Consider the following 25926-nt stretch of genomic DNA (forward strand, 5'->3'; position numbering starts at 1 on the left):
ATGCGATCACAAAAAATTCATTGACTATAGAAGAGTTTAAAATATTGTTTAGATTTTCTCCAATTTAATTTTCAAATGACATATCATGGATAAATTTTAATCTTTCCCGTTTTTTCCTGTTATTAATTATCTTTTTTCTCTTTGTTAACTGTCACTATCTAATGAGAGATAAATGAAAACGTTGGAGTCGCATCTCATGAGATCATGCATCATACATGTTAATACTTCACACTTCAAAGTGAATGGGAACCACCACCTTTCAATATCATCCGTCCACGTGTCATATAAGTTATCAACGGTCGATACGAAATATCAGAAGTCGCTCGCTCTAGATTTGCTAAGCTGTGTATTAATCAATACTCCAGTACGGAAAAGCTAGGTACGCCCGAACCTCCATCCCAGCTTCGGTTTTTATTACCGAGCCTCAGCTTCGAAGCTTCATTCATTATTCAAACTTTCATCTTTCACCATAACTAACAACACAATTGAAAAGCTTGTTGGAACCAGTTCATAATAATAATAATAATAATACTTCAGAAAACTCAACTAGTCCTCATTGTCACTGCGTCACGAACCCTAATTCCTTTTCTTCTTCTTCTCTTCCCTTACTCTCATCCTCGATTCAGTGGCAGAGGTGACGGAATTCACGTGATTTCCATGAGTGGCTCCGTTTTCCTTGAATCGAACACCACGTCTGTTCACGGTTCGCGGTTTCCGAAATTGAGCTCGATTCCTCGTCAGTGGTGATCGTCAGTGCATGCATCCTCGGATTGGTAATGTGCGAGCTTGATCCATCTATTTGCGGCGTTTTGAGGTCGGTTTCTTCACGATTCACGTGCATTCTGTTACTTTTCAGTTTTTGTGATTCGGTTAATTTTGTCTTTGCTTGTTGTTTGGAGGCTTTGTTGAATTTGTTTGTTTGATGTATTATGAAATTTGACAGTTAATTTTGCCTGACTGGGAAATCATGGCGCAGAGTAATTGGGAAGCAGATAAGATGTGAGTGAAGTAGTTTATGTTTGATGGAGCCAATGGAGTTGATTTATCCGTGCAACTAATTGCATTTAATGGTTATTGTTTTTTTATTTTGAGTTCTTACTATTTATATCGTGTTTTTTTTTTCCTTTCTGTTTTTCTGCTAGGCTTGATGTTTATATTTATGATTATTTGGTGAAGAAAAAGTTGCATAACACTGCTAAAGCATTCATGACAGAAGGGAAGGTTTCTCCTGATCCAGTAGGTGAGAGATAATTAATGTGGCAGTTTAATGCTCTAGGTTACTTTTTTTTTTCTTCCTTATTTTGTTGTTTTTGGAATACCCTGATTCTAACGGTTTTGTAAATGTTTGTGTTCATCTCCTGGGTGGGGAGATTTTTGAGGTAGTTATACTGCAACTGATTAAAGTTAACACTCTACAATTGCAGCAATTGATGCTCCTGGAGGTTTTCTTTTTGAGTGGTGGTCTGTTTTCTGGGATATTTTTATTGCGAGGACAAATGAGAAACATTCTGAGACTGCTGCTGCATATTTAGAGGTACCTACCTTTTCTTCCTTTGGTTTTGGTACCAGATAATCATCCATGAGCCTTCACTTATAGCTTAAGTTTTCACCTAATTTAGAGTTTATTGATAATATTTATTAACAGTAAGAGTAATTGTCTTCCCTTTTTTTGATGACTTGCAGGCACAACAGATTAAAGCAAAAGAACAACAGCAACTGCAAATGCAGCAGTTGCAATTAATGCGTCAAGCTCAAATGCAAAGGAGGGATTCTAATCATCCTCCCCTTGGAGGTCCTGTAAATGCTATCACTGCAGAAGGAGTGCTTGGGCAATCTACTGCCAGTGCTTTGGCTGCAAAAATGTATGAGGAGAGGATGAAGCACTCCAACCCCATGGATACAGAGACATCCCAACCACTTTTAGATGCTAGAATGGCTCTTTTGAAATCAACAAATCATCCTGGGTAATATCATTGGTAACTTTTATTTAATTTAACTTGAAATATAGTAATCTTATTCATGTTTATAAATTTTGTGCCTTTTTCCCAAACAGTCAGATGGTTCAAGGAAATTCAGGAAGTGTGACGGCAACTTTGCAGCAAATCCAGGCTCGAACTCAGCAAACACCTGTATGTGCTACTGCTCAGTCTTCATCTGAATTTGCTTCTTTCTTTCCTTCGTTTCTTCTCTATATAGATTATGATGCCGATTTCTATTTTTTTTCCTCAGCAGGATATCAAACCTGAAGTCAACATGGGTACCATGCAGAGATCCTTGCCTATGGATCCTTCATCAATTTACGGGCAGGGAGGAATGCAGTCAAAGCCTGGAATTGCAAATGCAGGTGTAAAATCAGTACAGGGGAAAAATCAATTTAAAGATGAGATGAATTTAAAATAAATTTGAATTCCACCATTTTATATCATGTAAAACAGGCAACAAAACATGGTACTTCTTGAAAATAATTGTATTTCACTAGGAATGATTGATTACAAGGAAAATGTATTAATAGGGATTTAGGTCAATAGTTGTAAACTAATTTAGGTCTAACAATCAGGGGAGATATTCTCCTTTAATTGGTAGCTCTTAGAATATGGGTTTGGGCCTAACTCAACCCCAAAAGTTAGCTCATAGGGTGAGGGTTGCCCCCACTTATATACTTTATCTTGGCATTTTCTCTAGCCGATGTCAGACTTGGGTTTTTCCCAATAGCAGCGAACTTAAAAAGGAAAGAATATAGATGAAATCCTAAAAAGGATATTCTCCTAGCTGTATTAAGCAGACTCAATTGATATCAGATGTATCTTTTTAATGCCGGAAATTTGGAATAAATCTCCCGAAATCTGGAATAAGTCTCCTTAAATAAAGATCTTGTTTCAAACACTTCCCCTCGAGCTGGGTGATAGATGTCTATCATACCTAGATTGGATCTGATGTTTTCATGAGTGGGCCTTGGAAGTGCTTTGGTAAAAATGTTTGCAGTTTTGATGCAAGAGGGTACATGATCAAAACTGATGACTCCATTGTCAATCTCCTTTTTTATTTTTAATGAAATGTCAGTCAATTTTCACATGTTTAGTTATGTCCTGATGAACTGCGTTCTTGATGATTCTTATGGAAGCTTTATCACATAGAACTCTCATAGTGTAGTTTGTAGAAATATTGAGTTCTTCAAGCATCCTTTTTAGCTACATTCCTTCGTAAATATAATGTGTCTTTGCCCTAAATTCGGCTTCAGCACCACTCTGTGCTACCACGTATTGTTTCTTCTCCGTGTGACCATATTTTCCCACACAAATGAACAATAACTCGTAGTTGGCTTTCGGATTGATAGCCTTCATATGAAATTCACTAGTGTCTGTCATGTAAGAAGTTGTACTGCCATGTGGTTAAATTGGGATTTGATCCCCCTGCTTTTGCCTCTACCTTCTCTATTCATGATTTCTTCTGCCACCTCACATTTGTTTCCCAATCATCCCCTATAATGACTATATCATCAACATAAACTATAAACAAGGTGAACTCGCATCTGAAGAGTGTTTACATAGGGTGGTCCATTTGACATTGTATGAACCCGTCCTTTTTTGACAACTCAAGTCAATCTATCAAACAATGCTCAAGGGGATTGCTTGAGACATGTAAAGGACTTACAAATCTTGCACACCTTGCCTAAAGTTTTGGATGATTCAAGCCCTGGTGAATTTTCAACCCATCCTCTAATTCACCACGAAAGGAGGTCTTAATGTTTAGTTGGTAAAGCAGCAAATCCAGATTTGCAGCCAAAGATAGTATGACTGTACTGAGTTAAGTTTGGTTACTTGTGCCTCTTGAATATCTCTATGCATTTGGATGCAGTTAAGAGAGGTAACAAAGGTTTTGTAGCCCTATGAATTGTGATAGTTTTCCATAAGACACATTTTTCAATAGGGTGCTGAGTGCAATATCTCAACCCCTTCCTCAAGGCAATGGGCATATCAACATCAATCAGTTTTGAATTAAAAGGATCAACTTCAAATAAGGTACAGGGATACCTGGGTGTGTTTCAAGAAGCTCTAGGGTCTGGTCAGTCTCTTTGACTTTGCTTTGGAGTTGTATCAAATTCTAACCCCTTCCGAGTTTTTTTGTCTCTTTGAGTAAACATGAGGTTTTTTGATTTCTTGTGCACCAGGAGAATCTGAATCTGGTTCACTTGGTTCAGCCATTTGGATTTCAACTAGAGCAGTAGGGGCTACTGGAGCATTGGTAGGTGGTGCTACTTGTTCAGTGGTAGGTTCTGAGTTAGTCTTGATTGTCTCCATCTCTCCAATTTCCAAAAGTTGGGATTCTTCTTGTGCTATTGTTTTCTTCCCCTGAATTGCAACTTTGGGATAATAGGGCTGGGTTTCAAAGAATATCACATCCATTGTGTGATAGAATTTTCTGGTTGAAGGTGAATAGCATTCTTTTTGGTGTGGTGAATACCCTAGGAAGATGCATTTTATGGATTTGGGATCCAATTTGCTGCAGTGAGGCTGGTGATTATGTATAAAAGTTGAACATTCAAACACTGTAGGAAGGATTGAAGTGAAAAACCGGGTGGTTGGTAGAAAGCACAACTTCTTCCCAAAATTGGGATGGCACACTTGTGGGCAACATGAGTGATCTTTTGACCTCCAATAGATGTCAGTTTTTTCTTTCAGCAGTCTCGTTTTGTTGAGGTATCTACACACAAACTTTGATGTATGATTCCATGCTTTTGGCAATAAGATTTTAGAACAGAGTTTTAGTACTCTCGACCATTGTTAGTCCAAAATACCTGAATGCTAGTCTGAAATTGTGTTTGCACCATGTTGTGAAAGTTTTCAAATATTCTTCCCACTTCTGATGTTTCTTTCATGAAAAATACACGTGACTCTTGTATGATCATCAATGAAGGCGACAAACCATCTATAGCCTGTTATTATGTTACTGATTCTTGAGGGTCCCTAGACATCAATATGGATTAAGGAAAAAGGTTTATATGGTTGAGCAGGATAATATCTTCGAGCATGTTTAGCCATTTGACATACTTCCATGGGAAACTTCTATGATTTTTATTAAATAATGAGGGAAGCTTCTTTTCCAAATACATGAAACTAGGATGGCTCAGTCTTGCCAAAACATAATAGAATTTTCCTTTCCTTTACTTACATAAGCTACTGCATAAGTATTAATTTTTGGATTTACTCTTGGAGTCATCAAACTGAGGGAGGTAGAGTCCAGCACATTCCAAAGCCTGAAATTCACACAAATTATGTAGTAACTTAGTAATACAGTTGAGATCCTTTGTCAGTCTGCTTATGATTGAAAATTACAATCTAGTTAGGAACATACAGAAGAGATCCTTTGAGTAAACAACAGAACCTTTACCAAGAAATCTTGACTGTGGCTGCCATGGGTGTTCAGTGGGGTACAAGGCTGGTGATAGAAAACAGAAAACAAAATCACAAAACATCTAAAACCTGTTTCAGTTTTTTGGTTTTAAAAACCGAAAATTAAAAATAGATTTTGTAAACAGTTTTGAAAAATTGAGTAATCAAACAAGTTTTTAAAATTTTTAATTTTAGAAAGCTAAAGCTGTTTTTAAAAACAACAATCAAACAGGCCATATTCTCCTAGCACTACAAAACAGAATCATCTTCAATGCTGGAAATCTGGAATAAATGAATGTCTTGAAATCTGGAATAAATCTCCTAAAATGAAGATCCTGTCGCCAACTGTACCATTGCTTCAAATGTTCGAGTTAACTTGAAGACTCTTACAAGTTCGTGAGTCTAGGTAGAAAAAATGAGTTAACTAGTTGTCAGCCTCTTTTTTGGTTAAAGTTGGGTGAACTCGTTAAACTGCTGTATCACATGAACTCTCGAGTCAGGAAGTGAGTTAATGAGTTTGAAATCAAATGTAATTTTTGGCCCCCAATGGCCCTACAATAACAGAGTTTTATGTTGCTCATGCATATTTGAAGCCAATGTTAATGTAACATATTACTAGGGCTCAAATGAATTGAAGAAATTAACTCTGTTTTGAAATGTTTTCAGTAGGAAGTAATGTTTTTATAAATTTATGTATGATTTGGTCATTTGTGTATTTTGATATTATTTAATACTAATATACCATTACACTATTTATTGTAATTTGCTACTTTGCTCTATTATGGAAGTTGAAATGTTGAATTATTGTTGTGTTAAGAGTATCATGTTATGCATATATGTCCATTAATAGGTTTTTTTTAATATTTTGGTGAACTTGTAATCTTAGGATTTTATGAGTTGAGTCTACGGAAGCTCCACCAATTTGCATAGACATTTGAGTTTGACAACCTTGTATGGTAGTTTAGTTTAGTATGGCTTTTCACAGTTTGGGGTTAATGCATTGGTTTGTTTTACATCTTCAAGATCATTTTCTTATTTCAATTTTTATAAGCTTCATGTGATTAATATGCATTTTCTTTGGCTGATCATATTGCTTGGTTTCAATATTCTCTTTCTTCTCCTTTTTCAGGATTGAATCCGGGAGTTGGTAGTCTCACATTGAAAGGATGGCCTCTAACTGTAAGTTCTGCTACGAGCCTTGAATTCACTTTTTGTTTACATATCTAGCAGTATATCTGATCCACTTTAAATGAACTGTAATATGATCTAGGGCATTGATCAAATTCGTCCTGGTTTTGGAGCACCAGTTCAGAAGCCTCTCCTTCAGAGTGCAAATCAGTTTCAGCTTTTGCCGCAGCAACAACAACAACAGATCCTTGCACAGGTTCGGGCACAAGGAAATATTGGCAATTCACCTGCTTATGGAGATATGGATCCACAACGATTAAGGGGATTAGCTAGGGGAAGTTTGAATGCTAAAGACGGTCTATCAATTGCAAATGATGGATCAATAGGCTCTCCAATTCAATCTACTTCATCTAAGGTAACATTATATGCGTGACTTCATGTTACATGAATGTGTTAAAGCTAGAACTTTTTACATGATTTAAATCAATGAGTGTACTCTGTGCTTATTGTCTGGAGCATTAAAAGGTCTTGCTGTGTTTATGGATGATCTGTAGGTTATGTCTTCATATGAACAACTAGTCAACTATCCACCGAATTGATTAAATTATATTACTTTTTCATGAGATTGTCTTTTCTACTCTCCCCTAAAGAATGATACTTGTCACTCTTGATGTTAAAAGATGTTTAAGCACACATTAAAGTACAAGATTTTTGGTGGAGGATGTAGAACTGATCCTAGTTTTTGTTTTTCTGATATGCTCTAGCCACGTGAAAAGTTAAAGAAATTTCTATTAAGGAACCCATAATTGTTACAATTACAATTACAATATTTTAGCTTGTTTCTCCACCTTATAGGAAATTTTGTTGATAAAAGTTTAATATAAGATCCATTTTGGCTTTATAACAATTCATTTCTTCTTTGTTAATATGATTATTTTGTATTTTTTATGAAGATCAACATGGCACAGATCCAACAATCCACTTCCCAGCAACAACAAGATCCTTTGCATCCACAACAATTGGTGCAGGTTTGGCATTTTATGTTTAATTAAGATGATATACATTTTGGATACTTTTACTTTTTTCTTTTGCCAAAGTTATGTAGGCTAGCAGTTTTCGTTTAAATGCTTCTCTTGCATGTAATGATCATTTGCCTACTATGTTTTAGAATAACCGGAAAAGGAAGGGGCCTACATCTTCAGGACCTGCCAACAGTACTGGTACCGGAAATACACTTGGCCCTTCTAATTCTCAGCCATCAACTCCATCCACTCATACTCCCGGTGATGGAGTTGCTATGACGGGTAACTTGCAGAATGTAGCTGGTATATCCAAAGGTTTGATCATGTATGGTACTGATGGAGTGGGCTGTCTTGCATCTTCAACAAATCAGCTGGTAAATCAAATTGATAATTTTATAACTTGTATTATGTGAGAAACATATAATCTACTTGCATACTTTGCTTCCAAATAAAACATTTGTTGAAAAAACAATATAGTATTGATTTTTAAACTAATTATTAATTATTAAAGTACTCTTATGAGACTACAGGTATTGTTCCAATTTTGGCTAATGATTTGTTACTCAGAATATTTTCTTAGTAATTAAGTTAGAACAGCTTGAGAATGCTTCACAGTTGATGGTAAAGATCCTTGAATTATATAATAGTGATGTTATTTAATAACTCCTAAGTCTCCTATGATTCCTATATGGTGTATTTTGAACCACATATTTATTGTGTATGCTGCAGTTGCTATCATTCATTCTCAGAACATGAATTATAATAAATATATTACTATTTTTGGTAAATGTGTGTGATATTCTTGATTTGGCAATGAATACAAGACTTAAAAACTTCTGCATTTATCATTATTTTTTTTAGTCCCTATATCATCTGCTGAATCTTCTTAAGTTACAGATGATAATTAGTTCTTGAATGTTGATAATTGTAGATGATTGCAGAAATTAGACAGAATCATTCGATTCTGATTGTACAGCTATAATTAGGATTTGCTATTATTTCTTTCCTTTCTTAGTTACAACAATTATAGGGATTTTGGTTCCTGATTTTTAGCTCTAAATTAGTGTACAGAATCAGTCTTGTAACCCTATTTATACACACCATTGTACCTTTTTCTCGGGTGACCCCAAACAACCAGAAAAGGGGGATCCCAACCTTCAAAAATGGCAACTGGAAAACAGTTTGGTGATGTTGTGACTTCTCAATACCATGACAAATGCAATTGGGGAGAACTTCATGAACTTCATGTATTATTAATCATGATAATACTCTCCTATAATTGCAGAGGACTGGGCAGGGGGATTAAATGGGCTGCTATTAGAAAGCTCAACCTAAAGCATAAGGTGGATCTTGTGTGTATACAGGAAACAAAGAAGGAGAACTTTAACAAGCTTATCTGCCAGGCCATATGGGGGGATTCTAATGTCTCTTGGGACAGTGTTCCCTCAGTCCACACATCTGGTGGCCTGCTTTGCATGTGGAACAACTCAGTTTTTGAGGTGGACAGGAGGGTGAAAGGCAGAAATTTCTTAATGCTTGTAGGGAGATGGACTAAGGATAATTAGAGGCTGTTCATTGTCAATGTATATGCCCCATGTGACCTTGCTGGGAAGAGAGCTATGTGGGAAAAGTTGAGGCAGTTAAGACTCTTAAGAGCTTCTAACCCTGAGGGTTTATGGTGTTTCCTTGGGGATTTCAATAGCATTAGAAGTCAGGAAGAAAGAATAGGCTCATCTCAAAGGATTGTGGGCACATATGACATTTCTGGTTTCAATGATTGGATATCTGACATGGAACTCCAGGAAATTAAAAGCTTTGGTAGCAGGTTTACTTGGTTTAGGCCCAATGGATCTGTGAAGAGTAGACTTGACAGGTGTCTGGTTTCAGAATAGTGGCTATCTCATTGGCCTGATTCTTCACAGCATGTAATCCAAAGGGATTTTTCAGACCACTGCCCAATTATTTTGAAAACAGATATGGTGGACTGGGGTCCTAAGCCCTTTAGGGTGATGGATTGGTGACTCAAACACAAAGAGTATCAAAGAATGGTGAATCCCTTTTGAGACAGAAATCAAGGGCTAAGTGGCTCAAGGAAGGTGACAGTAATACAGCTTATTTCCACAAAACCATAAATTTCAGAAGAAATCATAATGCAATCCAAGGAATCTTCATTGAAGGTGTATGGGTTCAGCAACCTAAACTGGTCAAGGATGAAGCTGTTAAATTTTTTGCTAGTAGATTCACTGAGGAGAATTTCTCCAAACCTACTTTGGATGGGGTTCAATTCAAAATGATTACTCACAGTCAAAGTGAGGAGCTGATTGCCCCTTTTTCAGACCAAGAACTCAAAGAAGCTATGTGGAGCTGTGGAGGAGACAAATGCCCTGGGCTAGATGGATTCAATTTTAATTTTATCAAGGAATTTTGGGGGGTGTTAAAACCAGAATTCAGGAGATTTGTGGATGAATTCCATGTTCATGGTAGCTTTCCTAAAGGCAGCAATGCATCTTTTTTGGCCCTAATTCCTAAAGCAAATCGTCCTCAGTCATTTAATGACTATAGACCCATTTCCATCATAGGCTGTATGTATAAAATAATAGCCAAACTATTGGCAAATAGACTGAGGATAGTGGTGCCTGGCCTCATTGATGAAAGACAATCAACTTTCATAAAGGATAGACACATCCTTGATGGAACTTTGATTCTCAATGAGGTAGTTGAGGAAGCTAAAAGGAGTAAGAAGCCAGTCTTTGTGTTCAAGGTGGACTTTGAAAAGGCTTATGATTCTGTTTCATGGTCTTTTCTGGATTACATGTTGGATAGGCTGGGTTTCTGCCGTCGATGGAGAAAATGGATCACTGTTTGTCTGCAATCAGCCACCATATCAATCATAGTAAATGGCAGCCCTACAAAGGAATTTGCTCCCACTAGAGGCTTGAGACAAGGGGATCCTCTAGCCCCTTTGCTTTTTAATATAGTGGCAGAAGGTTTGACTGGAATGATGAGGGTAGCAACAACCAAAAGTCTGTACAGAAGTTACATGGTAGGGAAGCAAAATGAGCCTGTAAACATTCTGCAGCATGCAGATGATACAGTGTTTGTGGGTGAAGCTTCATGGGACAATGTAATTGTGTTGAAGGCCATGCTTAGGGGTTTTGAAATGGCGTCTGGACTGAAGATTAATTTTGCAAAAAGTCAAGTTGGGATTTTTGGAGATGAGAATAATTGGGTTCATGATGCAGCCCAATTTTTGAATTGCAGCCATATGGAGACCCCTTTCTACTATTTGGGCATCCCCATTGGGGCTAAGTCTTCAAGCTGCTTGGTGTGGGAACCTCTGATCAGCAAATATGAAGCTAAACTATCTAAATGGAATCAGAAAATTCTATCAATGGCTGGGAAGGTTACCCTGATCAACTCTGTTTTAACTGCCCTACCCATATATCTTTTATCTTTTTTCAAGATTCCACAAAGAGTAGTTCTCAAATTGGTGTCCTTGCAAAGGAATTTTTTGTGGGGGGGTTCTCAAGAGCATAAGAAAATTCCTTGGGTGAAGTGGGATGTGATTTGTCTTCCCAAGGAGGATGGGGAACTTGGGATCAAGGATATTTCTAGATTTAATGCAGCCTTGATGGGTAGATGGATCTGGGCCTTATCCTCTAACCAGAATCAGCTGTGGGCCAGAATCTTAATATCCAAATATGGAGGTTGGTCAGATCTCAGTAATGGTAGAGACAAAGCTTGGGATTCCCAATGGTGGAGGGACCTCCGAAAGTTAAATCAGCAGCCTGAGTTCAGCTCTATTCACCAACAGATGGTATGAAAGGTAGGGGTTGGGGATAAAATTAAATTCTGGAAAGATAAATGGCTGGGGGTTGATTCTAATCTTGAACAGCAGTATAATCAGCTGTTCCTGATTAGTGGACAGCAGAATAGTACCATCTCGACCATGGGAAGCTTCTCTCAGGGCCACTGGTGTTGGGATTTAAAGTGGAGGAGGAATTTATTTGACCATGAACAAGATATAGTTGTGGCTTTTATGGAAGCAATTAATACTACACAAATCCAGCCTCATCTACAGGATATCATGGTGTGGAAAGCTGATCCTTCTGGTGTGTACTCCACTAAGTCAGCTTACAGACTATTAATGACCAATAACAGACAAATTCCAGAGGCCAACATCTTCAAGACAATTTGGAAGCTGAATATCCCCCCAAGGGCTGCAGTTTTCTCTTGGAGACTTATCAAAGATAGATTGCCCACTAGATATAACCTCCTTAGAAGAAATGTGCCCATTCAGGAAAATGAATGTCCTCTCTGTGGGTATTACCAAGAGGAGGCTGGCCACTTGTTTTTCAATTGCAAATTGACCAGAGGACTATGGTGGGAATCCATGAGGTGGAACCAGATGGTAGGACCACTTTCAGCTTCTCCAGCAACTCACTTTGCCCAATTTCTTGATGACTTTGGAGCAGGGAAAAATCATACTCGATGGTGTGGATGGTGGATTGCACTAACCAGCTCCATATGGCAGCATAGGAATTTATTCATATTTCAGGGCAATCACTTTGAACCTTCCAAAGTGATGGAAGATGCTTTATTCCTAGCATGGCCATGGTTAAAGACCAGAGAGAAAAAGTTTAGTACTTCTTTCAACCACTGGTCTTCCAACCTTGTGGAATATTTTGGTTAATATGGGTTGAACATATCTATCCTATGTGGTGGGGTCAGTGTTGGGTTTTCTCAAATCTTGTTTTGGAGGGTGTCACAATAGGTGTCTTGTACTTATGTATATGTTACCAGCAGTACCTCTGGTGCTGCTGTGTTTCTGATTAATAATATATATTTTCTGCCTTCCAAAAAAAAAGGAGATATGGGATGCGGTGAAGGAGACATACTCAAATATTGACAACACTTCTGCCATATTTGAGATCAAGAGCCTGCTCCATGACCCGCGACAGGGAGAAAAATTGGTCACTGAATTTTTCAACACCTTGAGTAGATACTGGCGGCAATTGGATACCTACGAAGAAATAGAATGGAATTGTCCAGAAGACAAGAAGAAATACAGAGAGCTGGTGGAAAAGGACATTATCTACAAATTTCTGTTGGGGCTTAATAGGGACCTTGATGAAGTATGTGGAAGAGTACTTGGAACCAAACCACTTCCAAAATTATGAGAAGTATTCTCAGAAGTAAGAAGAGAAGAGAGCAGAAGAAAATTTATGCTGGGGAACATTGCGCCAGCCCCATACATTGAAAACTCAGCATTGGCAGCAAGAGGGAATCAGACCCGTCCACTACAAAAGAAGAACCGCCCCTGGTGTGATCATTGCAGGAAACTAGGCCACACCAAGGAAACCTGCTGGGACATCCATGGTAAACCACCAGATGCAAAGTCATTCCGGAATAAGGAAACCAGAGGCAACACAACTTATAACACTTCTAAAGAAGGAGAGGTAAGTTCTGGTCCAAGTCCCTTCAGCAGGAAACAAATGGAAGCCCTGCAGAAACTTCTCCAACAAACCTTGTTGAGCACAGGGAAACCTACTAGTACAGCAAAAGTAGCCCAGAAAGGTAATTTTTCACATGCTTTAAACACCTCTAAAGGGAAAAGAAAATCCTGGATTGTAGACTCTGGAGCTTCAGATCACATGACTGGAGACATAACTGTTTTTGACAACTATTCTCCATGTTATGATCACTCTACAGTTCGGATAGCAGATGGTACACTCTCAAAAGTTGTTGGTAAAGGTTCAGTTGTGATTTCAGAAGATATCATTCTAAATTCAGTACTTTATGTACCCAAACTTGACTGCAACTTGCTGTCCATCAGCAAATTGTCAAACGATTTGAACTGTGTCACTAAATTTTCCCCTAATGTGTGTGTTTTTCAGATTTTGGGGTCGGGGAAGACGATTGGCAGTGCTGAAGAATGTGATGGGCTCTATCTCCTTCAGGTTAAAGATTCCAATAAGAAACCCAAAGCTAATTCATGTGATTGGCAGTCCTTATTTCAACACCCCTCACACAGTCCTTCAGACCACCTACCCAACCAGCAAAATCGTCACTTCAATTCCCTTGAAAGTGTTTGGCTGTTCAGCTTTTGTTCACAACCTAGACCGGCATCGTAGTAAACTTGATCCCAAGTCCATCAAAACATGATACTCACCTCACCAAAAGGGGTATAAGTGCTACTCTCCCACAACCAGAAAATTCTATCATACAATGGATGTGACATTTTTCGAGCATCAGCCTTACTATCCCAAAGTTGGCATTCAGGGGGAGAAGATGCCAGTTTTGACTGACATGACAAAATTCCTACTTTTAGACTCAAAATAGGATGAGATGGTTGCACCTTTGGAGACTGCAGAAACTGCTCCCGCAGAACCGGAGATTGAAGAAATTGTATCAGCGGTACCAACAGAAACTGCTTCTACGGAACCAGAAGAAGCTCAATCAAGGAGTCAAGACCAAAACTGGAGGGTTTACGTTAGAAAAAGGAGAAACCAGAAGGTCATATAGCTAATCACAGTTCCAATGCAGAGCCATGAATCTGACCAGGCTCCTGAAAATGAAATTCCCATAGGTAACTCTGTTCCCATCTCTGAATCCATTCATCCTAATACAAGTAACTTGGATATGCCTATTGCCTTGAGAAAAGGGGTGAGAACCTGCACTCAACACCCCATTGAAAAATATATGTCCCATGGAAAATTATCACAGGGATACAAGGCTTTTGTAGCATTGCTTGATAGCACTCACGTCCCTAGAAACATTCAGGAAGCTTTCCAACATCCTGAATGGACTGCAACAGTGAATGAGGAGCTTTAAGCATTGGCAAAGAATAACACTGGGAGATCACTACTCTACCTAAAGGAAAGAGACCAGTTGGAAGCAAGTGGATTTTTACTATCAAGTACAATTTTGATGGTAGTATAAACTGGTACAAAGTTAGGTTAGTGGAAAAAGGATTCACCCAATCTTATGGGGTGGACTATGAAGAAACCTTTGCACAGTAGCTAAACTCAACTCAGTTCGGGTTATTTTGTCCTTGGCAGCAAACCTGAATTGGCCCTTGCACCAGCTAGATATCAAAAATGCCTTCCTAATCGCCGAGTTGGAAGAGGAAGTGTACATGCAGATTCCTTCAGGTTGTGAAGCAGCCAGCACCTCAAATAAGGTATGCAAACTCCAGAAGTCATTGTATGGTCTTAAGCAATCTTCGAGAACTTGGTTTGAGAGGTTGACCCGAGTTGACAAGAAAGAAGGGTTCACCCAATGTCATTCAGATCACACAATGTTTGTTAAACACTCATTGGAAGGGAAGATAACACTATTTATCGTCTATGTGGATGACATTGTAATCACGGGAGACGACCATAACCAAATCGATCACTTGAAGAGTTTTCTGGTTAGAGAATTTGAGGTAAAAAATTTGGGGCAACTTAAGTACTTTCTAGGGATGGAAGTGGCTCGAACAAAGCATGGGATCTATATGTCTCAAAGGAAGTACACCCTAGATCTACTTCAAGAAACAGGGATGCTTGGGTGCAAGGCAGCCAACACCTCTATAGAACCAGCCAACCAGAATAGCTCCGAAGATGATAGTCCTCCAACTGATAAAACCAGGTACCAAAGTCTTGTTGGAAAATTAATCTACTTGACACATACCAGGTCGGACATTGGTTTTGCAGTAAGTATGGCAAGTCGCCATATGTCAAATCTACAGATGTTCATGAGAAAGCTGTGAGGAGAATCCTACAATACCTCAAAGGTACCCCAGGCAGAGGTCTCTACTTCAAGAAAAACTCAGACAAGGGCATTGAAGTATATACAGACTCGGATTGGGCAGGTTTTGCATCTGACAGGAAATTAACTACTGGTTATTGCACCTTTGGGTGGGGGAACCTGGTAACTTGGAGGAGCAAGAAGCAGTCTGTGGTAGCCAGGAGTAGTGCAGAAGCCGAACTAAGAGCCATGGCACATGGCATTTGTGAAGGAATTTGGCTGAAGAGGATGTTGGAAGAAATCAGGATTCCCACTAACTCTACAATGAAGATACTCTGTGACAACAGAGCTTCCATAAGCATGGCCAAAAATCTAGTTCACCGTGATCGAACAAAACATGTAGAGATTGATAGACACTTCATTAAGGAAAAAATTGACCAAGACATTATAGCTGTTACCCATGTTTCATCATGTAACCAAACAGCAGACATCCTAACTAAAGCTCTTCCAAGACGCTCATACGAGGACATTAGAACCAGTCTGGGAATGATAGATATCTATCACCCAAATTGAGGGGGAGTGTAGATGATTGCGGAAATTAGACAGAATCATGTGATTGTACAGTTATAATTAGGATTTGCTATTATTTCTTTCCTTTCTTAGTTACAACAATTATAGGGATCTTGGTTCCTGATTTTTAGCTCTAAATTAGTGTACAAAATCAGTCTTGTAACCCTATCTATACACACCATTGTACCTTTTTCAAACAATAGAAAATTACAGTTCATTCTTCTATAATAATTTATATCCTTTTAGTTGCAGGATGACATGGAACATTTTGGAGATGTTGGCTCCTTAGAGGACAATGTGGAATCATTTCTCTCACAGGATGATGGTGATGGAAGGGACTTGTTTGGCACGTTGAAACGGAACCCTTCTGAGCATGCTACAGATGCTTCAAAAGGTAATCTAATGTTCTTATGGATCTTTAAATTTTAACCATTCCATTGACCAGGTTGCTGGCTATATTGCTTCCACTTCAGGCTTTTCCTTTGATGAAGTTGGTTCTATACGCAAAAGCAACAGCAAAGTTGTTTGCTGTCATTTCTCTTCAGATGGGAAATTATTAGCTAGTGCTGGACATGACAAGAAGGTAGAATGGATTTTGTTCTTTAGCTCAATAGCTTTAAAGAAGATAGAAACTAGTTATAAGACATTAACAGAACCATTTATATATCTGCTAGTGAAATGTAAATTAAAGATCTTCCTTTTTTCCCTTATAAAAAGTTAACAAGATTAATCACTTATTTTAAATTATTTGATGCGTTTCAAATTTTGAATACACACGAATAAGCTGCAGTTAGTGATTCCATATTGATGTGATAACTGCCTGCTCCTATTAGGCATTTATTCATCCTTGTCATTTTTATTATTTTCTTTCAACTTCATGTTTTGCCTTGATACAAGGCTTATTCGCTTTATCTGATTAGGTCGTACCACATGTGAAATCTTATATTACGGGCATATCATGTCATTTTAACAGGCATGGTGTCCCATTCCATTGGAGAAAAACACAATGTTTACTCTTCTCAGCATCATATAACTGTTGGGATAAGAGCCAACATTTATCAGTTAAGACTGAATAACACCCTTCAATTAAGTTGTAAGCAAAATATGAAAAGCCTAAGTATCCATGTGTCTTTCCTTTGTTTGGTCCCATATACTGAATGTCAAGAATCAATACTAAGAGCATAAGCAGCCTCTAATGCAATACATTCTTCCTTATGCTGTAATTAGACATATATTTAGAAGAATAGGGTACATAATGATTGAATTCTCAACCATTTAGTTATATGGGCATTGCTATCTGATAGAAACATTAATAAGTGGGGAAAAGTGTATAGTAGGAGGTAGGAGTAGGGCAGTTAGGTACAGCTAACTGATTAATTAGTTAGTAGAGTATAAAAGGGAATGGGGAGAATTAGTTAAGGGGATATATCGAGTAAGTAGGAGGGTGGTGAGGTCTCAAACTCACTGTGTAAGCTGTTAGGTGTTGGAAGCACCAATCATAATCGAAATTCATTCATTACCTGAACCAGTTCTATCATTATCATATTAATTCTGATGAATGGTTGTTTTGTACTGAATATAGAGCATCTATTAGCTGACTATTACTCCTTCTGAGTTGAATAAATTAGTCTGTCTCAAGAAAACCTTGAAAAACAATTTTAAGTTTTTTTTTGGTTTTGTCTTGTCTTTTATACACAGGTTTCTATATAATGAAAATTTGTTCCCCTTAGTAAGATGCTATATTCAATGAGAAAAGATAGCTTTATGCATTTGTGGTCTTATTCCGGGGGTTCTTCAGGTTTAAATCCACAATGAGAAAGATTTTGAAGAAGAAAAATAAAAAGAAATAATATACCCAATTGATTTGGTGAACTTATCATATTGTTGGCTGAATTAATAATTGGCTTAAATATGTTTTTGATCCATGATATATATCTGAATTTTGCGTTTGATACCTGATAAATTTTTCCTTCTCATCTACTCCCTAATATTTGAAAAATTTTGTTTTAGATCCCTACCGTCAGTTAAGTGATGACGTGTCCATTAAATATTTCATAACGCGATTTGTGGGGGCTAAAAAACTGTCAGTATTTGTTTCAAATTTAAATTTTCTGGCGGTTAAAAGCCACCAAAATCAATTAAAGTAAAAAATAAATAAATCAAATATTGAGAAGTGGGGGCCCACCGCGGATTGACACTGGCGGAGACACAAAGGGCGCGAGAGTGGTTGAAGGCAGTGGTGTGGAGGAGGAGGTGGTCGTGGAAGAGGAGGGAGAGTGAGAGGACCTTCTCAATGTTTGATTTATTTATTTATACTTTAATTGATTTTGGTGGTTTTTAACCACCAGAAAATGTAAATTTAATTTTGAAACAAATACAAGTTGTTTTTGAATCGCCACAAATCATGTTCTTAAATATTTAATGGACATGTCAAACAAAATTTTTCAAATATGAGAGAGTAGATGCGAAGGAAAAATTTATCAGGGATCAAACGGAAAATTTGGGTATATATGAGAGATCAAATACATATTTAAGCCTTGATAATTTATTCAAATAAAGAATCTGGCCATTTGACCACATTGATAGAATACCCATGATATCTGATTCAATCAATATCCGATAATTTCCTTTAACTAAAACTGTTCTATACCAAAACAATGGTCTTGTAAATTGGTTTTAGAGATTAGGATGGAAATATTTATAGGAAGTTTAATATGTTTGTTTGTCCTTGCAAATATAGCAAATTTTGATCATAGTCCTCCAAAAAGATATTTAGTTGGTTTTGGTCCTTATCTGTTTTAAAAGTTTTGAAAATGGTCCCTATTGCTATTTATTGATGACATGACATGTCACTTCACATGATCTCAGAATGCTTACTGATGTGGCATGTCTAGATACATGTCACATCATCATTAAATAATGATAAAACCATTTAAAATAATTAAATTTATGAGGACCGAAACCTACAGAATTCTTTTTAAGGACTTAAACCCACATTTACCATAATAACATGAACTAAAAACATATTAAAAACCTTTATAGAATTTTACAGATAAAGTTGAGTGTGTGATACATTCCTCCCCCCATTGTGAACTGACCCTTATTTGTGTTAAAGATATGGATGCTCATCCTATTGTTTGTCTTTTTTTTTTTATCGGCAAAAATATATATATATTTCATTATGTAAATAGTGATGAAGTACCAGAGGTACTTTGTACATAGATAGGAACCCATAGATATGGTTCCTTAGAAAAAACTAATACAGTTTAATTAGGAACCATATTATGGCTAATACATATGCTAAAGTCCCAATAAAAATCTACCCTCTAGTGATACAAAAAGCCTTGTCGAATATGACTTGACCAGTGGTTGAAGTTAATTGTGAAATCTTTCTCAAAATTTGTAAACCAGGTCCAGGTTAGTAACATTGCATCCTCCATCAGCTTGTTTCCATTGAAGCTTTCATTTGAAAATACAATTCTATTGCGCATTTGCCAAATGGACCATACCACAGCCACCCACCAGCATTGCCATCTCTTAACCCTTATGCCAGCCACCTGGACAAATGAATGTTGAAGGAAGTGGCAGCGAGGGTTTAAAGGAAGAGCACTGCTAATATTCATCCACGACAAAGTTTCCCACCAAATAGGCTGAATTTTAGTGCAGTGAATGAATAAATGAGATGCCTCCTCCGCGTTGCCACAAAAAGGACATAAGAACTCCATAATCTGCACTTGCCTCCTCTGTAAATTTTTCTTTGTTGGCAATCTATCTTTAAACAATCTCCACGCAAATACTGCATATTTTTTGGGAATCCTCAACTTCCAAATCTCTGCAAAACCTTCCTCCTTGCTTCCAGCTGCTCCCCCCTCCCATAAAAACTGATATGCATTATGTGTAGAATATATACCTGATTGGTGACCTATTGTTTGTTATTAGGTTGTTCTGTGGAACATGGAGACATTGCAAACAGAAAGCACTCCGGAGGAACACAGTCTTATTATTACTGATGTTCGCTTCAGACCAAATTCAACTCAGCTGGCAACATCTTCGTTTGATACAACTGTGCGGCTGTGGGATGCTGCAGATGTAAATTCCTTTTTACTTGTTATTCTCTTTTGACTGTTAATGCAGACCTTTCCTTGTATGTCCTTGGTATGAGACTAACATCTGCTTTCTATTAAATGTAATCCCCTATCCACGGGGATTATAATTTTTGTTACTGTGAAAATATAGTAATATAGTAATTTTGAAAAATGAAAGAACCCACTTACTCCACAAATAAGTGTAAGTAAGTCTCGAATAGTTACTTTGCTTAATATGGTTTTTTTTAAAAGATAGAATGTGAATCTTTTGATATTATCTTGATTATCACTTATACCAAGAACATTCGTAGGTATCTAATCTTATAACCGACATTTAATTATATTTTATTTTTAGATAGTATCTATTAAAATGAAGTTAATTGATAAAGTATCAAACAAGTTTTTAACTTTCTTTTTGAAGTTTTATACACTTGATCCACTTAAAACTCAATTAATAATTGGATTTATCCAATTCATTTTCGATAAAATGTTTAAGTGGAAGTTTAATAATACTCTTGGAATAAGTACATCCCCTCCCTTGTGATCATTATATGATATCCTTATATTGTATTCAATATGTAATTTTGTTAATGGAGTCCTTGGTGTACTTCACAGTTTTCAACATATGTTCTCTATTCTCTGCCTCTTTCTCAACAGTTACTAACATGATATCATTTTATGTCATGTAAAGGGTAGTTTATTTTCAGGTTTCCTAGTAGTCAACTAAAAGAGATTGTATTCGTCTTGATTTTAATTATTTGTCTATGGTGGCCTAGCTCCAACAGATTCATAGAAAAATATAATTCATTAGTTATTGTGTCCAAAATTAAGGACCTTGATCCTATTTACCAGTAGTTAAACTATTAAAATATTTTGCACATTTATAAATAGGTAGTTGACTGTAATTATGGTGACTACTAAAGATTCTTAAGAATGAGTTTAAGTCTAACTCAACCCCAAAAGCTAGCTCATGAGGCAAGGGTTGTCTCTCACTTATATATTCTATCTTGACTTTATTTTTAGCCAATGTGGGACTTGGATTTTTCCCAATAGTGATTAACTTGTTGGTTGATTATAATCATACTATAAATAACTAAATAGCTAAAATATGTTTTAGGTCCCTGAAAAATTAACAAATTTTGTTTTGGATCCTTAAGAATTTTTTTTTTTGCGTTGAGTCTTTAATAAAACAAAAATTGTCTTTAGTCCTTGAGACTTTTTTAGTTCTTGATAAATTAGTGGATTTTGTTTCGGGTCCCTAATAAATTTTGTTCATTTGTTATTAGTCCCTATCAAGTAATTTTCAAAGGGATTAATACAAAATGAACAAAATTTATTAGGGACTAAAATCTAAATTCGTTATTTAACCCAGGACTGAAACTAAATATCAAGGACTAAAAATATTTTCTTTTATTAGGGACTCAAAACAAAATTCACTAATTTATCAGGGGCCTAAAACATATTTTAGCCTAACTAAATAAGAGATATTGTGCAAGCCAAGATGCAAAGATGTTAGATTTCATCTTTAAACTAATTGACATTAAGTGAAGTTGCTCAATAGATATATAAGTTGCATCCCAAGAATTGAGGGAGGCAATGTGGGATGTTCCAACATCCTCTTCCATAGATGCTTGCTAGAATAGGAAATTAGGCGATTTACCAAGATAGATTGTAGGCTTTAATACCATATTAGATTTCATCTTAAAACCAATTAGTATTAAGTGAAGTTGTCCAACAGATATATAAGTTGCACACCAAGAATTGAGGTAGACGATGTGGGACCTTCCAACGACAGCTTTCACTAAAACCTCTATTTCTTGACCAATGATTAGTAAACTTGGAAATTTGGTAATAGAGAAGCCCTAGTGTTTTTGGAAAGTTATATTTTGGAAGTTGGAGCTCTTCTTTGGCTTAGTCTTGTGCTTGCCACCTATGAAGCACGGACACGGGGATACGGCTAAAATAGAGAGCATAGGACATAGGGACACAATATATATATATATATATATATATATATATATATATATATATATATATATATAGATAGATAGATAGATAGATAGAGAGAGAGAGAGAGAGAGAGAGAGAGAGAGAGAGAGAGACTTCTTATCTGCAGACCTATCATTCTTACTTCTTATCTGTTTGTTTGATCCCGCACTAAACTTCTTATATATATATATGATTTATATAAAATATGATCAACATGACAAAAAACTAAATATGATCAAACATGACAATAAGATTTATATATTCATACAATAATAAGTCTTAAAATAAAGTACTAACAGGCGTGATATTCCACTATTCAAAAAATCTAAGAGAAACCAATATAATAAAGAACCTCACAAAAATAGGAAATGGTAAATCTATCTAATCCCTTCCCCTTCCTCGGTCATCATCATTGAAAAATTCAGCTTCTAACTCTAGTTCATTGAAAAATGAACGGCATGTCCCTTTTATTATCATAAATTCATATCAACATGCATTCATACCATCATAATAAAAATGATGCTAATAACAACCTCAACTATCATATATTAAACTGACTATACTATAAAGAAAAATTATCATTACTTATTCAGGGTAAGGAACCCAAGTTACCCATTACCCAATGCACATAAAAAACAGGGGAAGGAACCCTTTGCACATGGACACGGGTTCAAACTTCGAACCCAACGCACATAGAAACCTGGTGCGTCTATGTGAGTTGCAACGGCATGGTTCAACCTGGTGTGACGAACTGGTGCAGTCGTGTGACTGTGCAAGTTGCAACAGCATGGTTCAACCTGGTGTGACGAACTGGTGCAGTGGTGCAACTGTGCGAGTCATGTGACGGCATGGTCTGGTGCAAGGTCTGCGAGACTGCGACTACATTGCGAATTGTGCAACTACGGTGCAAGTTGTGATCTGCTTGCGAGACAGTGGACAGCACCGACGACGGCACTGGTGAAGGACAGTGGACGGAAGCTGGTTGGAGTTCAAACGGCACCGGTGGATCGTGGTTTCGTAAACGAGAAGGCAGAAGCACATTGAAAACTGAGCAGTTGAAATGTGCGTTGCAATTTTGTTGTTAAATGAAATTTCAAACGAAAAAAAAGGAAGAGGCGAGTCCGCTAGGCCGTGTCCGAAAAGTGGGCCATGTCGGACACCGCGTCTCTGTCGTGTCCACGTCAGAAATGCCTCCGACACACTGAAGTGGCAGTCTATTGGCGTGTCTGTGCTTCACAGGTTGCCACTTTTCCAAAAGATTTAAGTTTGAACCCCTAGTCCAAACTTATAGTAGGATCTGGTTTGATTATTGTTATTGTTGTATGTTGGGGTGTCCTTTAGAAGTTTTAATTTTTACGCCAAGGATAAATCTTTTTATGAAAGGCATGTGTTGCTCTTTATGAAATATATTGTTTTTATTTTTAAAGTTTTATCATTTGGTGGAGTCTACATGAAATTAGTTATTAAATCTTATGGCCCTTTCACTGTAAACAATAGTATATTTTAAGTGGTTGTTTACATGCTACCGTGACTTACCTTTGACTATTACTTTTGCAGCCAACCTTCCCTTTACATACATATAGTGGTCATACTTCACATGTGGTGTCCCTTGATTTCCACCCAAAGAAAACTGAGCTTTTCTGTTCTTGTGACAATAACAATGAGATTCGCTTCTGGAGTATTAGTCAATATTCTTCCACACGTATTTTTAAGGTCACTTCCAAAATTTACTACCAAGATATTATGAATTAGGCTTATTCTCAATTCTGAACCATATTAAATTAATCAAGCAGGGAGGATCTACACAGGTGAGGTTTCAGCCAAGGCTTGGTCACCTTCTGGCTGCAGCAAGTGGCAGTGTTGTGTCTCTCTTTGATGTTGAGACTGACAGGCAGATACACACATTACAGGTGTAAACAAGGGCACCAAGCTAAATAAATCTAAAGAAAATAATAATTCCCTATTTTTTCATTATAATATCTTGTAATAATTATAATTTGATGTATTTTTAGGGACATTCTGCAGAGGTACGCTGTGTCTGTTGGGATACAAATGGAGATTACTTGGCATCTGTGAGTCAAGAATCTGTCAAAGTGTGGTCACTTGCCTCTGGGGAATGCATTCATGAACTTACTTCCAGTGGAAACATGTTCCATTCTTGTGTTTTTCACCCAAGCTACTCCACTCTCTTGGTTATCGGAGGATACCAGGTATATTTGTGTACTATGCTGTATGTTTTTCCTTTTCGCTCTTTTTATTGTTTTATTTGCTTATATATATATATATATTTGTTTTCTTTACAACAATCTTTGTGTGTTTACTATAGTAGGGCAACAGTGTAAATATAATAGTACCACTTGTACTTATTTTATTATTATAATACATGTTACTTTGCTGATAAAAAAAAATGTAGGATACAGGGGTAATTTTTTTTGGGGTTATCAAGCTGTGAGAACTAAACTGAAGGGAATTAAACTTTGTTAAGTTTGTGAAAGGAGAGGATATATGAAAGAAACTTGACTACATCACTAAATAAAACTTGTTGGAGATAAAACAGTATAGGTTAAACTTTTCACTTGGTCCCGACTGTTGTCTCTATTTTAAGTTCTAGTCTGTACAAGGAAATTGTTGTATGTTTTAGTTGCTACACAGTTTTTTGAGGTAGTTTATCCCTGTCAGAAAGATTTTGTAACGGTTCTACATTCTCTGGTGTTAGCAATTGGACCAAAAGCTTAACGTAAACATACAGTTTTCTCGTTTAAGAACTGAAACTTAACATGAGGACAACTATAGGGATCAAAGGATCAAATGAATAGTTTAGCCAAACAAATAAAACCCATTCTTTTTTTCCCGCTTAACAGCCCCCTTTATGGATGCTAGAGTTTCTAATGAATCACATGACACTAGTCCTATGTCGGAGTTGATCTTTGTCCCCTTTAAGAAGTTGAATTAAAGGCAGCATTGTCAAAGTGCCTACGATTCAAGCAGACCGGACTCATGTGGGAGGACATTCATGTTGCTTTTATCTATCCACTGGTTTTTTGAGAGTTCGTTATCACTGCAGTATGCATAAACTCCGGCCACTGATAACACTATTTAGTGATAACTTAGAAGTTAGAAGCAGGAGAGAAAGAAATACAGGCCTTGGTAGAAATCTCTCTCGCTCTCCTCTAAAGATCTTTCATACTCATCTTGATGTTTTCACTCTCCCTATTATGACCAAATCCCTCCCTTGCTTTTCATAGTACAATACAAGCACACTGCAGTGGGCAGTTACATCATGTCATACCCTTCCACAATACCTACATAAATTAAATCCTTGCGTATAGTAGTTTCCTTTGGCAACTAGGCTGATACAACTAGTGTTATCAATGGCAGATGGTGGAAGACCACAATTCCACCGTATAAACATTGTAATTTTAGGCGAAGAAACTTATCTTTGTTTTGTATACATTACCCTGATTACAAAATAAATGCAAAAATAGAAAAAACAAAGAAGAATCAAATCAGATCTAACTCTCTTAGAATAAAGGAGGGTAAAACTTTCAATTTTAACTACCTAAATCTTCTAGCATCCTTATTTAAAACTTATTGGAACATGTTTTGCAATATATCACATGATTGAAAATATTTTTTTTCATTTGATTCATTCATATTTTGCAGTCATTGGAATTATGGAACATGGCTGAGAATAAATGTATGACAGTGTCAGCAGCTCACGAGTGTGTGATATCTGCTCTAGCACATTCACCCGTGACAAGGATGGTTGCTTCTGCCAGTCATGACAAATCTGTAAAGATCTGGAAATAAAATTGATTATTTTATGATTTAAACAAACATATAAGATGTGCTACATGTTATATTTTCAAGGTATAACAACATAAAAAAACAAGGTTGAATGGATGGGTCAAGAGACGTATCTCCACCCTCTCCTAATCTTCTTATTTATCTATTTGCTACCCTCTCCTAATCTTCTTATTTATCTATTTACTACGGAGAAATTTAAATCAA

At 36.9% G+C, this 25926-nt stretch overlaps 1 protein-coding gene across 8 annotated transcripts; it reads left to right on the top strand.

The window, feature by feature from the left end:
• The first annotated feature begins 466 nt into the window (after positions 1-466).
• Positions 467-25926, top strand: LOC114391548 (transcriptional corepressor LEUNIG_HOMOLOG-like). Of its 8 annotated transcripts, none has more exons than XM_028352543.1 (19): positions 467-814; positions 944-999; positions 1143-1240; positions 1425-1534; positions 1684-1964; positions 2054-2129; positions 2230-2344; positions 6520-6569; positions 6661-6933; positions 7472-7546; positions 7687-7914; positions 16088-16235; positions 16315-16424; positions 19253-19258; positions 19781-19930; positions 23473-23628; positions 23709-23825; positions 23928-24125; positions 25579-25926. In XM_028352543.1, the coding sequence occupies exons 2-19, from the start codon at positions 968-970 to the stop codon at positions 25723-25725; spliced, it is 2370 nt and encodes a 789-aa protein (XP_028208344.1). In that variant the 5' UTR covers positions 467-814; positions 944-967; the 3' UTR covers positions 25726-25926. The 8 variants fall into 8 exon arrangements, with proteins under 8 accessions (XP_028208344.1, XP_028208351.1, XP_028208346.1 ...); XM_028352550.1 differs by having other exon boundaries at positions 16094-16235; XM_028352545.1 differs by having other exon boundaries at positions 2233-2344.

The sequence above is a fragment of the Glycine soja genome, chromosome 2 (genome assembly GCF_004193775.1).
Source record: "Glycine soja cultivar W05 chromosome 2, ASM419377v2, whole genome shotgun sequence".
Taxonomy (NCBI): Eukaryota; Viridiplantae; Streptophyta; class Magnoliopsida; order Fabales; family Fabaceae; genus Glycine; species Glycine soja.